The sequence below is a fragment of the Mustela putorius genome, unplaced genomic scaffold, assembly GCF_011764305.1.
Source record: "Mustela putorius furo isolate JIRA1106 unplaced genomic scaffold, ASM1176430v1.1 tig00000876_pilon_pilon_pilon, whole genome shotgun sequence".
NCBI lineage: Eukaryota > Metazoa > Chordata > Mammalia > Carnivora > Mustelidae > Mustela > Mustela putorius.
In genome coordinates this window covers 6,450,143-6,470,458 of record NW_025421506.1, presented here as the reverse complement: position 1 = coordinate 6,470,458, position 20,316 = coordinate 6,450,143, and the positions used below count along the sequence as shown (strand labels likewise).

At 37.1% G+C, this 20,316-nt stretch overlaps 1 protein-coding gene across 12 annotated transcripts in view; it reads left to right on the top strand.

The window, feature by feature from the left end:
• Positions 1 to 4,621: 4,621 nt before the first annotated feature.
• The window catches only part of ZNF510 (zinc finger protein 510), a 28,088-nt gene continuing 12,393 nt past the window's right edge, over positions 4,622 to 20,316 (top strand). For 2 of the 12 annotated variants that reach the window (XM_045086137.1, XM_045086132.1), the window contains exons 1-3: positions 4,624 to 4,718; positions 6,210 to 6,489; positions 7,305 to 7,363. In XM_045086137.1, coding sequence (XP_044942072.1) covers positions 7,349 to 7,363 — 15 coding nt within the window. In that variant the 5' untranslated portion in view covers positions 4,624 to 4,718; positions 6,210 to 6,489; positions 7,305 to 7,348. The other 10 variants (XM_045086139.1, XM_045086134.1, XM_045086138.1 and 7 more) reach the window with 6 other exon arrangements.

The window sequence follows — 20,316 nt, the reverse complement described above, 5'->3', positions numbered from 1 at the left end:
AGGGAGTCTACTTAAAATTCTCTCTCCCTACCCCTCCCCCTGCTCACAGGCTCGTGCTCTCTCTCTCTCTCTCAAATAAATAAATAAATCTTAAAAAAACAAATATGCTCAACATCTTATGTTATTAGGGAGCTGCAAATTAAAACAACAATAAACACCACCCACATAACTATTAGAATGGCCTAATCCAAAACACTGACAACACCAAACTCTGGTGAGGATGTATAGCAACAGGAACTCTAATTGATTGCTGGTGAAATGCCAAATGGTTCAACCACTTTGGGAGATAATTTGGCAATTTCTTACAAACCATACACAATCATACCATTTGATCCAGCAATCATGCTCCTTGGTATTCACCCAAATGAGTTAAAAACTTAATTTCATGCAGAAGCTTGCACATGGTTGTTTATAACTGCTTTATTCACAATTTTCAATACTTGGAAATAAGCATGATGTCCTTCAGTAGGTGAATGAATAAATAAACTGTGCTATATTAAACAAGAGATTTGTTCAGTGGTAAAAAGAAATGAGCTGTCAAACCACGGAAAGACATGGAGGAACTTTAAATGGACCTTACTAAGTCAAAGAAGCCCATCTGAAAAAGCTTCATACTATAAGATTTCAAATACAATGACATTCTGAGAAAGGCAAAACTACAGAGACAGAAAAAAAATCATTGGTTACCACGACTTGGAAGGGAGGCAAGGATGAACAGAAAGAGCTCAGAGGATTTCTAAGGCAATGAAACTATTCTGTATGATGCTTTCATGGTGGATACATTTGTCAAAACCTATAGAATATATAATATCAAGAGTGAATTCTAATGTAACCAGTGAATTTGGGATGATAGTGATTTATCAGCATAGGTTCATCAAGTGTAATAAATGTACCACGCTCTGGTGCAGGATATTTCTAGTGGGGAAGGCTGTACATGTTTGGAGGCAGGAAGTATATAAGAACTCTATATTTTCCACAGAATTTTGCTGTGAACCTGTTTTACAAGATAAAGCCTATTTAAAGAAAAAAAAATAGAATACAGACCCAGTCTGAACGAGCTCCCAATGGCCAAAGATGGCACATATTCAGAAAATAAAAAATACAGTAATGGACTGTAGTGCAAAGAGTGAAATAAATCTCCACTTATAACATAATAATATAATAATTATATAATAATATAATCTTTTTATCCATATAGATAAAACAAATGATTGAATTAAAAAGTACATAGCAGAGAAGGGACAAATCTTCCTTGCAGAATTCCAATCAATAACTATAGAAGATATCATTGTAATTCAGCCAAATACTATCAGAACACACATGCAGGGACACCTGGGTGGCTCAGTCATTAAGCATCTGCCTTCAGCTCAGGTCCTGATTCCAGGGTCCTGGGATCCAGCCCTGTATCAGGCTCCCTGCTTGGCGGGAAGTCTGTTTCTGCCCCACCAAACCCCCCTGCTTGTGTTCCGTCTCTCTCTGTGTCTGACAAATAAATAAATAAAATCTTAAAAAAAAAAAAAGGACACACATGTAAATTGAAAATTAAGATTTTAATAGTCATTTTAAGAGATAGGCACAGATTACATGGAAATGATAAAGGGTTTCAGTAAAAGAATGTTAGAAATTATAGGATTTGAGCTTTAGTTAGTTCATTTTGCCTTGGTTCCAAAGCTGCTGAATTTGTTCAGGATTGGGTATTGTTTAAAAAAAAAAAAAGCAACAGTCACTTGTATCAGCTGAGAGGGGCATGTTTGGTATTTTGAGAGTCGCAGAGCTTTTGTCTTTACTCATGCAAAATAATGATCTTGTTTGTGTTACATCATAATGGTCACAAAATGACCTTGTCCGCTTGTGTTCAGTGAGATCATTTACATGCAGCAAGAAAACACCACTGTTTAGCTATGAGCACTAGGACAGCTTTTACTCACAGCCAAGCTCTAAGTGTCAGGCCAGCTCCCACACCTCACAGGCTGCTTTATGCTTTCTCAAACTAATGAGGGAAATTAAAAATCACCGTTAGAATACCAGAGTAATAACTGAATCAGGCAAAATCCACAGATGAATGCTAAACTGGTGAATGATACTTTAAAGAAAAACAGTATGTTTTATAGCCTCAAAGCACCCCTCTGCAAATATTTATTAGTAACTGTCGTGACGATGCATCTACATTGACAGCACTGGATTCAGGTGGGGTAGGGGAGGATGGATGTGTAGCCCATCTCAGCACACCAGGCCAGTATTTCTCAGGCGTGGAGCAAGGTTTCAGGCATGAGATAGGAGTGAAGAGGTAGGGTTTCCTAGAAAGGAGCGGAGAGGCCTTATATTTTTAAAACATTTGTATTCTTTAAGAATACAAATTCTTAAGTTTAAGAACTTAAGAACTTTAGAAATTTAAATTTTAAAACTCTAGAAATTGTCTTTTAATTGCATATACTTGAATAATGAAAGTTATTTTAATATTTTGTCTTTTAATTGCATATACTCGAATCACTATAAAAGTTATTGTAATATAAATTCCACGGATATGGCCGTGCTGTGTTCCAGCACCTACCTCACTGTTCTAACAAAATTATTCAATGTACTTCCACTGCTCAAACCCCAGCTCTAACACATACTACCTTCTCACTTTCTTTTCTTCTTGGACTTGAACTTTTCTTGCACCAGGATCAGTTTTTAAATATTTTAGCAATAGCATACATGTTAATATAGATACATTGCTATGCATTTTCAGTTTTCTTTTGACCATTACTAAAAGTTTTTATTGGCATAAAAGTTGGAATTGTTCATGTTTAACAAACAAAATATATAAATGTCAAAGAGAAAAAACATACATAGAAAACTTTTTTGGAATTCTGATTGGAACTTTAATTAATTATATTCTTTTCATCTAGAAAACTGGTATTTATTGAAGTTTCTTTTTTTTAATCGAAGTTTCTTAAGTGTCAACAGAATAAAGTTTTATACCTTGATTCACATAAGTTCCAATAATTTACTGGCAACATTAATCTTTCTTTTTTCTTGCTAATCAAAACTCTTTTTATCATTGCCATATAAAATAATTTATGTTACAAAATAACAACCAAGAAAAGTGTGTTTATATATGTATGTACATTTTGTATGTATAAACATATATACACAAAGACAGCCAAAATGTCTTAAGGTCCCCAATTTGGTTCCTAATTTCAGAAGTGTGCAAATGTAGGAGATGCGTAATTTGAATGATAATTGTTTTTTATTGAGTTGTGTGTACATTCAGGTATTACTTATGGAATATATAACAACTTACTTTTTCTTTCTTTTTTTCCCTTTTTCCTTTTTTTCTTTTTTTTCTTCTTTTCCCATTAGGTTAATGATAGGCTCGATTTCCTGGTCTTTGTTATACTTTACAGTTTTATTCACAAAAGCTGTTTACATGTTGTAAAATTAGTTGTATATTGGTACCCACAAAATGAGGGCCCAAGTCACAAATCTAAACCTAAGTCAGCCTGATCTAATGGTACCCTTCTCATTGTCAAAGACACCTAACATATGCCAATCACAATTCAGCTATAACTAGCTGACTGTACCTTTATAAGGAAACTTTTACTTAGCCTTGCAAGGAAATTTCTATTAATAAAATTTGCTCTTGTCCAAAATTCCTCAGAACTGAGAGTGCTCTACAGTTTCTTTTCTCTTGAGTAAAGGATATCAAACTTGTTACTGTTTTAGTTTTGTTATTTGACACATGTATTTTTTTCTTCTTTTGGCAGCTCTGAGTTAAAAGGCACACTTTTGGAAAAAAAAAAAAACAGTTCAAAATTTTCCCTTTATAAACTTTATATTACAAAACTTCCAAGTGATGGGGCACCTGGGTGGCTCAGCAGGTTAAAGCCTCTGCCTTTGGCCCAGGTCATGATCCCAGGGTCCTGGGATCAAGCTCCACATCGGGCTCTCTGCTCAGTGCAGAGCCTGCTTCTCTCTCTCTCTCTCTCTGCCTGCCTCTCTGCCTACTTGTGTTCTCTGTCAAATAAATAAATAAAATCTTAAAAAAAAAAAACAACTTCCAATTGCATAGAGAAGTAGAAACTAGTAAAAGGAGCATACGCATACACTAGAGCATATCCATATATACCCATATAGAGCATACCCATACCCATATACCCATATAGGTAGAAATCTTTAACATGTTGCTGTATTTGCTTTTTCTAGTTATTTTTTTTTCAATTACAAATACGTAATATAATGTTAAGTATTTTAATATACATCTCTAAAAGTAAGCTTCCCTGAATAACCCCAATGTTATTATCACAACTAACAAAACTAATAACTTCCCTTAATATTTCTAATATCCAATCCATACACAAATTTCCCCAGTTCCCAATTGTCTTCTGGTTTTCTCCTACCAGGATCTGATCCATGACCACCTACTGTATTTCACCTTACGCCAAAGTTTACCCCGTAACCTCTAGGGTTTGGTAGGACCTGGGCTCCAGCTATTAATACAGGCCGTTCATCTTATTACTCCCTCTTTACGGCCCCGTCCCCACCTCGGCCCCGACACACTCGAAATCCGCGAGGAGTCGCGGAGTTTCTCTGGGAAATGTAGTCCCCTATACCACCACTCCCCGAGCTGCATTCTAGGAACGGATATCCTGGACTTTCCCATGCGCATGTGCAACCAACCCCACTTCCCTGCTTCCGCCCTCTCAGGCCTTGAGGTGCGGCCGTTTTGCCCTCAGGTGAGAGAAGGTGGGCGCGGGTTCCTGGGCCTCCGCGCGCCCGGCGGGGGCGGGGTGGGTTTGTGGCCGGAGGAAGGGACTCGAACGTCTCGGGAACTCCCCGCTCTCCCCAAGGCCGGAGCCCCGCCTCTTATGCCGGAGCCAGAAGAGAACCTAGATCTGGCAAAGGCGGTTGAGGGCGGACCCCAGCCCCGCGGACTCCGGGGGCCCAGATGGGGCGAGTGCTGTAGGTGTTACCTGTGGACGGCCGGCCCTGGGAAGATCCCTTGCTGGCGGCGGGAGGGTAATGTGCTTTAAGGGTATTGGATATAGACCGTCCAACTGGCATACAGCGCGCACCGGTCTTGACCCTAAATTTAAGCCGGGAAGATCGGGTAATTTCCTCCTTAGTCACTTGGGCATAAGTCAAGTTCTCATCTGAAAATAAGAATATTAGTAAAAACTGCTTTGTGGCGTTGTTCAGAAAGAGATAAGTCATCGTCTATAAAGCATTGTAGCCAAGTGCTAGTGTGTAAGCTCTAATAGGTACAAGGTATAAGCCAACATGTAGTATTGGCTTACATCATATTTGGAAGACACTTTGTTTTTTTTATTTAGTATTTAACTTAATTTTTATAGCCACCCTACTTACAGGTATAACCATGTAATTTTATTTTTTTAATTTTATTTTAATTCAAATTAATTAACATATAGTGTATTGTTTTAGGGGTAGAGTTTAGTGATGCATTAATTGCATATTACACCCAGTGCTCATTACATCATGTGCACCCTTAATGTACACCACCAAGTTACCCCATGCCCCCATCCACCTCCCCTCTAGCAATACTTAGTTTTCCTATACTTAAGAGTCTCTTATGGTTTGTCTCTCTATTTTCCTCTTATGTTTACCTCCCTTCCCCTATGATCCTGTTTTGTTTCTTAAATTCTACATATGAGTGAAATCACGTGATAATTGTCTTTCTCTGACTTATTTCTCTTAACTATGATACTCTCTAGTTCCATCCATGTCGTTGCAAATGGCAAGATTTCATTCTTTTTGATGGCTGAGTAATTGATTGATTTTGTGTGTGTGTGTACACGACATGTTCTTTATCAATTCATCTGTTGATAGACATCTGGGCTCTTCCCTTAGTATCAACCATATAATTTTTTTAAAAATAGAAAAAAGCAAGAAGAAGGGAAGGAAGGAAGGAAGAAAGAAAGGACGGAGGGAAGGAAGGAGAGAAAGAGAGAAAAGAAAAGAAAGGAAAAGAAAGAGGAAGAGAAGGAGGGAGGAACTTTTGGAAATGGCTGGAGATGATTTGGATGGTCACAACCGAGGTGGAGTGCTACCAGTGTCTGGTGGGTAGAGACCAGAAATGCTGCTAGACATCCTACAATGCACAGCCCCCACGTGATAAAGAATTAATGCAGCCCAAAATGTCAGCACTGCTGAAGTTGAGAAACTTTGTTCTCCGTGAAAGTTTCAACTAAGAGGAATTTGTTTCCTAGGCCTAAATCTCCACGTCTGGAACAAAGTAACTCTTATGTGGCAGGCAGGAGAGGAGCTCTGGGGACAGGAATCCCACCTGGAAGAAGAGCTCATCCAACAGGAACCACCCTCACCAGAGCTTCAGAACATGCAGAAGAACCTAGAAAGGAGTGGGTCCTAATTTGCTCCACCAGAAACAGTTCTAATTTCCTTGTCCAGAAAGAGCCAGATTTGGTGATGTTACCACATACAGAAGCTATCACAGACTGTGTGAATGGAAACTGGACCAGCTTGCAGAAGGTGGTGAGCTGGGGTTGAAAGAGGTGAATGACTATCAGGCCCTACAGGAAAAGTCACAGCCAGAGCCAAGGAAATTCAGTCTCAGTCCTTCTTAAAGAGCCCCCCCCCATTTTCTTCATTTTTCCCTCTTTCTAGATTTCTAAGCCACTCTCATGTGTGTCCATCACAAGTGGCATCTAGAGATATGCTGAAGCTTCCTTTATCCTGAACATAAAGAATTATAAAATGACAGTATTGGAGGGGATGTCTATCTTTGACTCTTTTGAAATTAAAAAAAAAAAAGAAAAAAAGGAGCTTGAGATGTATGTCCCCTGGTCACCCAGGACAGAAGGAGGAGCAAAGCACAGTGCAGTTCATTCTGTCACACATAAGTCACTAGAAGTGTCTCATCAAAAGTCTTACCAAAAGAACAAAATGATTTTAAAATACTTTGTCAGTAAGCATCTTTTTTCCCCCCAGAGTTTTCTGTTGATTTTCTAACTCATAGTATAAATAATAGGATATTAATATTACCCTCTGTTTTAATTTTTTTGTGGATTAGTCAGAGGGAGATATACATTTTTTTAAATGAAAGAAATAATTTACAGTCACCAGTGAATTCAACAACAGAGTTACAATCACATGATCCTATCAGAGATGTATTATATATTCTGGGAGTGCTGTCTCTGTGTGGTGCTTCCTGCCCCTTCTCAAGGGTCAACAGAACATTTTTCCATAGGGTGGCCTTTACCCCAGTGGGTGTGGTGAGATTTTTTAGGAAACTGGCAAAAGCTCACCAGACCTCTCATAATTGCATTCTCTTTCCTTATCCCCAGCTTACCCATCACAGTTCTCTGTACTCTCCCAACAACAGCAGAAAATGAACACATCTCAGGTGAGTTATTTATATACACTTTTTTTATAATGGATTTTATAATTAACATAGTTAATTAACATAGAAATGGAAATGGATCAGAACTATTCAAGGAAGGTAGAGAAAAGCAGATGAGTAGTACAGCAGAGTTGACGTGGATAGATGGCAGTCCTAGGAAGTTACAGATTTTCCAAAGTGTAGTGTAGATTTCTTTCTGATAGCCATGGCAGAGAGTCGGGTATTTGTTTCAAGATTTGTGTTGATGAAAATCTTAAATCTTCCTCATGGAAAATGTCTTTGTTCATCTTCAGGTAGGTGATCGTGCAGATCTTTCTAAAAACAACCCAGAAATAATTGTAGAATGTTGTTCCCACTTTTCCCCCAGTGGAAGTAAGGGCACATAGCCAAAGCAGGGCTTTTGTTAATACAGTTGTCCATCTAAATAAAACAGAAGAAGTAGACCTTTTCCTGACTATTCTTGTAGTTCCAGAGATAGTATTTAAACTAAGTAGAGATCAGCATGAGTAGCTGGTACATTCATGTCCTGAAAATATCTCTATGTGAATATTTCTCTCAAATACATGTCTTGAACAAGTTCAACAGAGAACTTAAAGTTCTGTTCGGTAGCAAATGCTGCCAACAATTTACATTCACATTTCTGTCTACTGCTTGAGGCCTTGGTGTCTCTACTCATATGCCTGTGACCTGCATCACCAGTGACCTAACTACAGTCAAATCCAGTGGGTCTTGCCTCGTCCTTACCTCACAGATCTGTCTGCAGTGCCTGACTCTACGCCCACTCTGTCCATCTGGAAGGTTGCCTGTGTTGGTGTCTGTGATGGCTTCTGCTGCCATCCTTCCTGTTTGTTTCATGGAATCATCTCTCTTTTGCCCTTTTATGTGTCTCATCACAAGTTTCCCTTCCTTTTTTACTATTTTTCTAGCTGGTCTTTTTGACTCATTTCATCCCCACTCTGGTTTCAACAATGAAGTTTTTCCCAGTTTGCACAAATGTGGCTCTGCAGCCCACTGTGACCAGTAGCACTTTTTAAAATTTTTGTTAATTTTATCTTGTGTATTTTTTGAGAGAGAGAGCACATGAGCAGGGGTGGGAGGTAGAGTGAGAGGGAGAGAGAATCCCAAGCAGACTCCCAGCTGAGTGTGGGGCCCTATGCAGGGCTTCATCTCACAACCCCAAGATCATGACCTGAGGGCGCCTGGGTGGCTCAGTGGGTTAAGCCGCTGCCTTCTGCTCGGGTCATGATCTCAGGGTCCTGGGATCGAGGCCCACATTGGGCTCTCTGCTCAGCAGGGAGCCTGCTTCCTCCTCTCTCTCTGCCTGCCTGCCTCTCTGCCTGCTTGTGATCTCTCTCTCTGTCACATAAATAAATAAATAATCTTAAAAAAAAAAAAAAAGATCATGACCTGAGCCAAAATCAAGAGTTGGACACTTAGCCAACTGAGCCACTCAGGTGCTCAGTTTAGCACATTTTATGATGAGGGAAGCAATCTGTATCTGTGTTATCCCAAATGATGGCCACTACCCACATATGCCTGTTGAGAACTTGAAATGCAGCTAGTGTGACTGAGGACTGAATTTTTTAAAGATTTTATTTATTTATTTATTTGAGAGAGAGACAGTGAGAGAGAGCATGAGCAAGAAGAAGGTCAGAGGGAGAAGCAGACTCCCCATGAAGCTGAGAGCCCAATGCGGGACTCGATCCCAGGACTCCAGGATCATGACCTGAGCCAAAGGCAGTCGTCCAGCCAACTGAGCCACCCACGCATCCCAAGGACTGAATTTTTAATTTAAGTTTTAAATAGTTACAGGATGCTGGTGACTGCCATGTTGGACATAGTTGACTCAGCATCTCTATATAGGTATCTACAAGTTATCGCCAGCTCAACTGATTCAAAGTAAAAGTTAACATTTACAACCCCATTTACGGTCCTTCCCAAACTAATTGCCCTCATCTTTCTCTGTTAGATAATAATGTCCCAGTCAGCCAGACACCCAAGCCACAAAAGTGCAATACATCCCTGTCTCCTTATTCTCTACTCTCTCAACTTCTACCACATCTGGTGTGCAATCATGTCTTGCTACTTATTTGTTAAAGATAACAGCCATTTTATATGGTAAACCTAATGCACTTTAAATGCATTCCTCTACTTTATTTCTCCTACTGCTATCTCATGGTCTTGCACCAGAGCTATTGGAATATCTTCTTTACCAGCCTGCCCACTTCTCTCTTCACCTACTCAAGCATATCTTACACATGGGTAGTTCATCTACATCCTAGGGAAGTAATATCTCGAACATGTATAACTCATCTCAGTGGTTCCTCACCCCACACAATAAAATTCCCAGTTCCTCAGAATAACATTCAGGCTTTGGAGACATTACCCCTTCCTACTTATTTTATTTTTACCTTTATTGGTGCTCTGAGTTTTTTGGCAACTGTTTATTGAGCAGCCACGATGTCCCAAGTAAGTGACATGCACTTAACTTAAAAAAACTTGAAGTCTAAACAAGATAAGACATCTATACAAATAGTGGTCACAGTCCAGTGGGGAACATGACATTAAAAAATTTACTGTGTAACTTTATTGTACAGCAAAACCAAACCTCATTTAGTTTTTTAAAAATATCCTCCTATTCCTCACTACATCATATCATCTTCTCATTGTCTTCTAATTGACCTTTAGAACCACATCCTCATTCTATACACCTAATACTATGAATTGAATTATGTTCCCACCCACAAATTTATATGTTGAATCCCTCACCCCCAGTGTGAATATTTAGAAATACAATGTTTAAGAGGGAATAAAGTTAAGTGAAGTCATAAAGGTGGGATACTAATCTAATAGGGTTAATGGTCTTTTAAAAAAAGGAAGAGAGAGAGACAGAGATCAGATTCTCTGTCTCTCCATACACAAGCACCAGGCAAAGGCCATGTGAGGACACAGCAAGAAGTGGCCATCTATAAGCCAGGAAGAGAATGTCACCAGAACCCACTCATGCTGTTACTCTGATCGTGGCCTTTAGAACTATGAGGAAAAAAATGTCTACCATTTAAGCCACCCAGTCTATGGTATTTTGTTAAGGCAGCCTGTAAAACTAAACTAAAACTTCATTTATTTTTAATTGTGGTAAAATCCAGATAACATAAAGTTTATCATCTTAGCCATTTTTTTAACTGTACAGTTCAGTAATATTAAGTACATTCATATTGCTGTGCAGCCAATCTCCAGAACTCTTCATCTTACAGAACTAGAGCTCTATACCCATGAAACAACCATTCTTCATACCTCCCACCATTCAGTCTCTGGCAAATTCTACTTGCTATCTATTAATTTTCCTATTCATATATGTGGAACCATGTAGTATTTGTCTTTTTGTGACTGGCTTATTTCATTTAACATAAAGTCCTCAAAGTTCATGCATGTTGTAGCATGTATTGGAATTTCTTTCTTTTGTAAGGCTGAATAATAAGGCATTGTGTATATATACCACATTTTTTTTATCTCTTCATCAAGTGATAGACATTTTGGTTCCTTTCACCCTTTGGTGATAAAAAATACCTCTTCAAGACACTAGTAGTCTAAATGGATCTTTATACTCAGAAATGGAATTGCTAAGTCATGTGGTAATTCTATGTTTAATTTTTTGAGGAGCCACCATTCCATTCCATAGTAACTGCACCATTTTCCATTCCCACCAGCAGTGCACAGGGATTCTGGTCATTCCACATCCTCATCAACACTTGCTGTTTTCTGATAGTGACCGTTCTAATGAATGTGAGGTCTGGCTCTTTACTTTTTTTTTTTTTAAAGATTTTATTTATTTATTGGACAGTGAGAGAGGGAGCACAAGCAGGACGAGTGGGAGAGGGAGAAGCAGGCTTCCCGCTGAGCAGGGAGGCGAATATGGGTTCCATCCGGAACCCAGGGATCATAACCTGAGCCTGAAGGCAGACACTTAGCTACTGAGCCACCTAGGCGCTCCTGGCTTTTTTGCTTTTATGTGTCACGAGTTAGCTTTGGTTGCCTCTCTAGAAAACAATACTCTTTTCTTTCCCCTTGTCTCCCTCTGAGCTAATTTCCCTTTTCTGAATCTGTACAGCCCCAACTTTACTTCATACATTGCCAGAAGTCTCCTGATAATATATTTGTCTCTCCAGTTAGACCATTATCTTCAAGGTCAGGAACTGCCATAGGTTCATTTTCATAGGCTTCATTGTAAGCCGTCAGCTTCTGTAGTTGAGACTGCTCATTAAACTTTTAAAATAAAAGATTATTCCCTCTCTGTATGGAACTGGGCCACTGAAAGAATTGGGCTTTCTATTATCAGAAAAATACCTCATTTCTCACAAGGTAGAGCCCAAATGGTTACTATCTTTTGTCCTAGAAACCTGTGCATACTTGTTCTGCGCATGATAAAATGTCCTGTTCTTCTGAATGAAGGACTCTCCTAGAGGATGTTTTCCTGACACCCCTGTCTTGTGCTGTTTCTAAAATGTCAGTTAGCCTCCTCCTCTTTAAGACTGAGTCATCTCCATACTGTTTGTATGCTTGTAAGAAGGACTGAACTTCTTGTGGGCAAGTACAGTCCCTTTGGAGAAGATAATACATAGGAGGTGCTGGGAATGATGCGGAGATTTCTTCTTCATACTCTGGAAACAAGTTACAATTAAGGGAATTAGCTGATTAATTGATTGTTTGAGTTGAATCAGTATCAGGGTTTGTAATTCGTCACAGAAAGGGAAGATTGATGTTGTAGGCCTAGTTGGTCAAAGGTGGATAGTTGGGAAGGATTGTGTCAGTCCTGAAGAATAGGTGGGATTTTAACTGCTGTAGAGTAGAGGGAGGTTACTGCATTCTGAGGAAACAACATGAAGGCCTAAACAAAGCATCCAAGGTCCAATAAGAATCTTTGCATATTACACTTTGGAATTCCTCTTAGGGGATAATAAGAGAGATCAAGATAAATGTTGGAACCAGACTAGGTATATTAGTTTGCTAGAGCTGCCATAATAAAGTACCACAGACTGGGTTACTTACACAACAATTTATTTCCTCACAGTATGAAGGCTCAAAATCCAAAATCAGGGAATGGACAGGGTTGGTTCCTTCTGAGGGCTGTGAGGGAAGAATCTGTTCCAGGCCTCTTTTCTTTGCTTATGAAGGGCTTTTCCCCTGTGTCTTCACACCATCTTCCCTCTGTACATATCTGTGTCCAGATTTATTCTTAAAAGGACACTAATCAAATTGGGTTAGCGCCCACCCTAATAACCTTAATGTATGCATTTTGCATATAGCAAAAACTGTGTAACACTAGAAGTCCTTGGATGCCATAGTTAAGGGTTTGGTTTCATCTAAGTTCTGACATAGAACATGGGGAAGAAATTCATGGAATAAAAGGCATTTCATTTTTAATCTGGAAGTATGAACAGAATATGAAAAATATGAAAGGGGTAAAGTAAGAGTCAAGATGACTCTGGAGTTTTTTTTGGCACAAAGGCAGAATGATGATGATCCCTATTCCAGAAGTGTATGAGAGCTGAGATTGTGCACAATTTACTATAGTTCTGAGTCATCTGTGTGTGTTTGTTTGAGTAATCAACAACCTTCCTCCTTTTTGGTAATTTTAATAGCTTTTTAATTATTAAAGAGTTAATTGTTTTTCTGATTTATGACCTATATTTCCCTGTTTCATAATTTGTCTTTGGATAGAGTTTGTCTGCCAGACCGGGTTCTTTTCATTTTTACCGATGACATTTTGGGAAATTTTTAAGTTATGGAAAGATACAAAGGAGTAATGTAATAGATATTTCTTACCTTCCTAAATTATTAACTGTAAAATTTTGCTAATTTTCTCTTGTTTGCACTCTTTTTTTTTCTTTTTATTTATTTCTTTAACTGAGGTACAGTTTTAATACTAGTGAAGTGCATTCTTAAATATGAACTGGGTAGATTTTTTACATATATGCACATGTATTACCACTCAGATTAAGATGAAGAACATTTCGTCACCCTTGAAGTTTTCCTCCTTCCAATTTCCAGATAATAACTACTGCTCTGCCCTGCAGAGACAACTACTATTCTAACATCACATGTTAGGGAAAAAAAAAAAAGAATAACTTCATTTTTGAACATTATATAAATGGAATCATATAATCTGTATTCTTTTTCAGAGGAAAGGGAGGTCCAGTTTGTTTTTCTGTACATAACATTGTTGAGATCATTAGTCTTGCTATGTTTCACTACTTCCTTCTTTATATTGCTGAGCAGTATTTCATTATATGACGGTATGATGATTTATTTGTTTGTTCTCATGTTGGTGAGTTTTTCACTTGTATTTTCCCTTTTGGGGACTGCTATGAATAAAGCTGCTATGAACATTCCTGTGTGTCTCTTGGTATATCTTCATTTCTCTTGGTTATACCTTGAAGTAGAATGGCTGATTCATAGAATAAACAAATGTTCAGCTTTAATATATACAACAATTAGCTTGCTAAAGTGCTTGAACCAATTTATAATACTAGTGTTCTGGCTGTACTAAATTCTCACCAACACTTGCTACAGTCGGACTTTACATTCAGAGAGTGGTCTCTCTTTGAAACTGATAGTCTGCTTTCCTGTAATAAATACTAATTTCAGTACCATTATTTGTATTTTGGCCATGTAGATGTCCTTTTATGTAAAATACCTGCTCAGTTCTCTGTCTTTATTAGATTCCTTCCTTTTATATTATTGATTAGTCAGTTTTTTCTGTATTATCCATACAAGTTTTGGGGTTCTTTGGCTTGACTTTTTTTTTTAAGTAATGTCTTTTGATAAACCAGGTTCTTAAATTTAATAAAGGTCAATATCAGCATCTCTAATGACAGTTCTTTGTATGTCTCTTTGAAAGATTTTTCGTTCTTCAAGATCACACAGATATTCTCCTAATTCTTAGCAGATGCTTGATTATTTGAGCTTGATCCGCCTGAAAATGTTTTTGTGTGTGGTATAAGATAATTGTCGAGATTCTTATTTCCATGTGGATAATAAGTTGCACTAGCACTGTTTGTTGAAAAGACTGTCCTATGTCCACTAAATTGCAGCCGGGCCTCTGTTTTCAATCAAGTGACCATATATAAATGTAGGTCTACATTTAGACTGTATTCTCTTCCTTTGATCCAATTATTTGTCTTTTTCCTAGTACTTCACTGTCCTAATTACTATTGCATTACATTAAGTCATGAAATATGGAAGAGTAAGGTCTGAAAGTTTTACCTCTTTAAAAAATTTGACTAATTTAAATACTTTGTATTTTCATAGAAATTCCATCAGTTTCCACAGAAAATCTGGCTGGGTAGTTTTTCAGAGTAGAGGTGAAGTCTTTGACATGTTTCATTAGATTTATTCCTGTGTATTTGATTTATTTTTTTAAGTGTTTTTTAAGATTTTATTTATTGAGTGAGAGAGTGTGCATGCACGCGCACGCACACACACACATACATGCATGAGCTGGGGGAGGGGAAGAAGGAGAGGGAGAGAGAATCACAAGCAGACTCTGTGCTGAGCATGGAGCCTGACATGGGGCTCAATCTCACAACCCTGAGATCATGACCTGAGCCTAAATCAAGAGCTGGATGCCCAACCAACTGAGCCACCCAGGCCTCCCTATTTTGGTACTATTATAAATAATACTGTTTTTTACATTTGATTTTCTAATTTATTTTTACTTTATTAAAATACAGTGGATTTTTAATACTGATCTTATATCAAGCCATTTTGTTAAATTCACTTATTTGGGTAATTTATTTATAGATTCTTTTCAGTTTTGGGGGTTTTTTTTGTTTAAAAAAAAGATTTTTTAATTTATTTACTTATTTTAGAGGCAGAGAGAATGAGCAGGAGGAGCGGAGGAGGAGAGGGGGAGAGAGAGAATCTCAAGCAGACTCCATGCTGAGCCTGACTCAAGGCTCCATCTCACAACCATCAGTTGTGATCACAACCTGAGCCAAAACCAGCAGCCAAATACCACCCAGATGCCCCTGTAGATTCTTTTAGATTTTTTTAAATATGCACAATCATGTCTTTTGCAAATACAGACATTTTTACTTATTCCTTTCCAATCTTTATATCTTTAATTTGTTTTTAAGCCTTATTCTTGTCTTTCTAGTACAAAGTTGAATACAAGTGATGATAATAGAAATCCTTGTTTTATACCTCACCTGAAGAAGAAAATACTCTGTATTTCATCACTGAGTCTGGATTTAACTCTAGGATTTTTATACACATTGTTTATAGAATAAGGAAGTTCTATTTTTAGTTTCCTCAGAGCTGTTAATCATACATACATATTATACTTTGTGAAATGCTTTTTCTAAATCTAGTGAGATAATAATATAATTTTCTTCCTTAATTCTGTTAAAAGAATGAATTATATTGACTGATTTATCAGTGTTTAACTAATCTTGGAATCCTGAGAGAAGTCCCACCTGGCCATAAAATACTATCTTTTAATGTGTCTCTGGATGTAGTTTGTTAATATTTCAGTTAGTATTTTTAAATATGCATTAGTGGAGAGATAATTGGCCTTTCATGTAATGTCTTGGTCAGGTTTTAGCATCAATATTATGCTCTCATGAAATGAGTTGGGAAGTGAGTCCTCATTTTCTCTTCTCTGGAAAATCTTCCTCAAATGTTTGGGAAGATATACCAAGAAAGCAACCTGATCTTGGGATTTTCTTTGTAGCTGGTTTTTAATTATAAATTCAGCTTCTTTAATAGATATAAGAAAATCTGATTAATCCTGTTTTTAGTGTCCTTTTTTTAGTTTATGAAGATATAATTCATATGCCATACAATTCTTACATTTAAAGTATACAATTAAGTGTTGTATAGTCATCACCACACTCAATTTTTGAATATTTTTATCACCTAAAAAAACAAAACCCCCCAAAACTCTGTACCATTAGCTATCATCCCTCCCCCCACCCAATCCCAGCATACCCCACCAGGCCAGAAACAACCATTAACTTTGTCACTATAGATGTGCCTAGTCTGCACATTTCAAATAAATGAAACTGTATAATATGTGAGAAAATGAGGACTCATTTCCCAACTCATTTCATGAGAGCATAATATTGATGCCAAAACCTGACCAAGACATTACATGAAAAGTTCAGGCCAATTATCTCTCCACTAATGCATATTTAATGCATATTTGTGACTGTTTCTTTCACTTAGCATAGTTTTTTCAATGTTTCATTGTAAGGATATACCACATTATGTTTATCCATTCACCAACTGATGGACATTTTTGTTGTTTCTGTCTTTTAACTGTTATGAATAGTGCTTTATTAATGTTCAAGGCATATGTACACATATACAAAATACGTTTTTCCTCTCCAATTTTGATGTCTTTCTTTTTCTTGCCTATTTGCTTGGGCTAGAACTTCCAGTGTAATAAATAGAATTGGTTATAGCAGGCATCCTTGTCATTTTTTTTTAATTTTTGGAAGAAATCATCCTCTTAGCATTGTGTATGATATTAGCCATGGATTTATCATAAGTAATTATTTTTTCCAGAAAACTGGACCCCCAGCATGAGGTTCTTAAATTCACAACCCTCAGATAGGCTCATGCTCTACTGACTGAGTCAGCCAGGTGCCCCATAAGTGCTTTTTATTATGTTCAAGAAGTTCCCTTTTATTCCTAGTTTGTTGAGTGTTGTTGTTTTATCATGAAAGGGTATTAGATTTTGTCAGATGCTTTTTCTGTATCCACCAAGATGATCATATGGTTTATTTCCTTCATTCTATTACTGTAGTATGTTTCGTAGATTGATTTTTCATTTGGTGAGCCACCTTCACATTTCTGGGATAAATCCTACTTGGTCATGATGTATAAGCATTTTAAAAATGCTATTCTGTTCACTAGTATTTTGTTGAGTTTTGCATCTGTATTCATAAAGGATATTGATCATTAGTCCTCTTGTGATTTCTTTGGCTTTATTCAGAGTAACTCAGAATAAGTTGATAAGTGTTCCCTTTTATATTTTTCAGGAAGAGTTAGAGAAGGATTTGTAGTAATTCTTCTTAAACATTTGGTAGAATTTGTCAGTGTAGCCATCTGGTCCTAAGTTTTTCTTTATTGGGAGGTTTTTGATTACTAATTCAGTCCCCTTCTAGGGATCTGTTCAGATTTTCTATTTCTCTTTGAGTCAGCTTTAATAGTCTGAATGTTTCTAGGAATTTGTCCTTTTCCTCTAGGTTATCTAATTTGTTGGTGTACATAGTACTCAGTACATAGTACATATGTACATCGTACATAGTGCATAGTTGTTGTTTATAGTACTCTCTGATAGTCCTTTTTGTTTCTAAAATGTCAGTAGTAATGCCCCCCACCTTCATTTCTTATTTTAGTAAATTTGAGTGTTCTTTTTTCTTGGTCTACCTAAAGGTTCATCAATTCTTCTGATTGTTCAAAGAAACAGCTTTGTTTTATTGATCCTATTGTTTTTCTTTTCCTTATTTTGTTGTTTTCTGTTTGCTCTCATCTTTATTATTTCTTTTCTTCTGCTAGTTTTGGATTTAGTTCACACTTATTTTTTCTAGTTCCTTAAGGTGTACAATTAGATTATGGATTCGAGATTTTTTTTTAGTATTTTATTTGTTTATTTGACAGAGAGAGATCACATGTAGGCAGAGAGGCAGGCAGAGAGAGGGGGGAAGCAGGCTCCCTGCTGAGCAGAGAGCCCTGATACCAGGACCCTGAGACCATGACCTGAGCCGAAGGCAGAGGCTTAACCCACTGAGCCATGCAAGTGCCCCAATTCAAGATCTTTTTAAATGTAGGAGTTGCAGCTGTAAATTTCCCTATAGGCACTGCATTAGCTATATTTCATGAGTTTTGGTATATGTTGTGTTTTCACTTTTATTTGTCTCAAAATATTTTGTAATTCCCTTGTTAGTATTCTTTAATCTTTGAGGAGTTTCTTTAGAGTGTGGTGTTTGATGTTCACATATTTTTAAACTTCCAGTTTTCCTTCTCATTGATTCCTTGTTTCATTTTATTTTGCTCATAGGAGATACTTTATATTATTTTAACCTTTAATATGTATTGAGACTTGTTTTGTGACCTAATGTATAATCTAGACTGGAGAGTGTTCCATATGTACTTAAAGAATGTGTATGTTGCAAGTGTCGGCCTGAGTGTTTTTATAGATATCTTTGTATCTGTCTTGGTCTCCCATATTAGTCTTCTATTTAGTAGTCCTATCCATTTTGAAAGTGGGGCTTTGAAATCGCTAACTGTTATTATTGAATTGTTTGTCTTTTTAATTCTGTCAGTTTTTGCCTCATGTATTTGTATTTTAGGTATGTATGTTTGTCATTGTTATATCATCTTCATGTATTGGCACTTTTACCATTATAAAAGGTCCTTATTCTCTCCATTTTTGTCTTAAAATCTATTTTCTGTCCTACTATAGGCAGTGCAGGGCTTTGTTGGTAACTGCTTACATAATATATTTTTCACCATTCTTAATTTCAAGCCATTGTGTCTTTAAATGTAGTGTGTCTGGCAGACTGGATGCAATTGGATAATGTGATTTTGTTTGTTTGTTTTAATCCATTCTGCCAGTCTTTGCCTTTTAATTTAAGTTTTTAGCCACTAACATTTAGTGTGGCTCCTAATAAGTACCATATATGCCTTCCATTTAGACATTTCTTTTCAGTAGGTAGTAAGTCCATTTTGTTTTTCTATTTCAATATTACTTCTTTTTTGTTGAATTAATATCTCCTAGTTACCATTTTAATTACCATGTGCCTTTACTACATTTTTTTCTATTAGTGGTTACCTTATTGATTACCTTTAATGTCTTAACTATGATGGTCTTGTTCAGATGAATTATCAACTTAATTTCAAAAATATTCTAAAACTTTCCTCCTCTTAGTTCCAGCCACTTCTGCTTTGTGCTGTTATTATCAAAATTACATTTTATACATAGTGTGAGATTTCTAGTTACTGCTTAATACAGTTTTCTTGAAATCATATAGGAGAAAAATAAGTACAAAAAATACACTTATAGTGCCTTTTATATATTCGCCTGTATAGTAACTTTTGCCTACATAGTTGTTTTATTCTTGTGAATTTGAGTTATCATCTAATGTGTTCTCATTACAACTTGAATGGCTTCTCTATTAATATTTCTTATATGGTAGGTGTACTCTTTTTTTTAAACATATCTTTTATTTTTAAGATTTTATTTATTTATTTGACAGAGAGAGATTACAAGTACACAGAGAGGCAGGCAGAGAGAGAGAGAGAGAGAGGGAAGCAGGCTCCCCACTGAGCAGAGAGCCCAATGTGGGACTCGATCCCAGGACCCTGAGATCATGACCTGAGCCGAAGGCAGCAGCTTAACCCACTGAGCCACCCAGGCGCCCCTGGTAGGTGTACTCTTGAAAGATTTTTCCCAGCCCTTGTTTATTTGGGAATATCATGATTTCTTCACTGTTGCTGAATGTTGAAGTTTTGATTGATAGGTCTTCCTTTCAGCATTTTAAATATGTCCTAAATATGCCTTCTGATCTTCCTGGTTCCTGAAGACAAATCAACTGTTAGCTTTATTTGGGAGCCTTTAGAAGTGATAAGTCACTTACCTTTTGCTGCTGTCAAGATTCACTCTTTTTTCTGCCCCTTCTGCTCTCTATTCCCCCTACTCCTCTCCTGTGGATGTTGCTATATTTGGATGTTTGATTGTGTCCCATAGGTCACTGAGGCTGTTTGTTCATTTTCCCTGTTTTTACTTTCTGTCTTCATATTATATGATCTTACTAGGTCTGTATTCAAAACTGGCTGATTCCCCTGCATGTTCAGATCTGCTATTGAGACCTCTAGGGAACTTTTGACTTTAATTATTGTACTTTCCTATTTTAAATTTCAAATTATTGAAGTCTTTAATTTCAGAATTT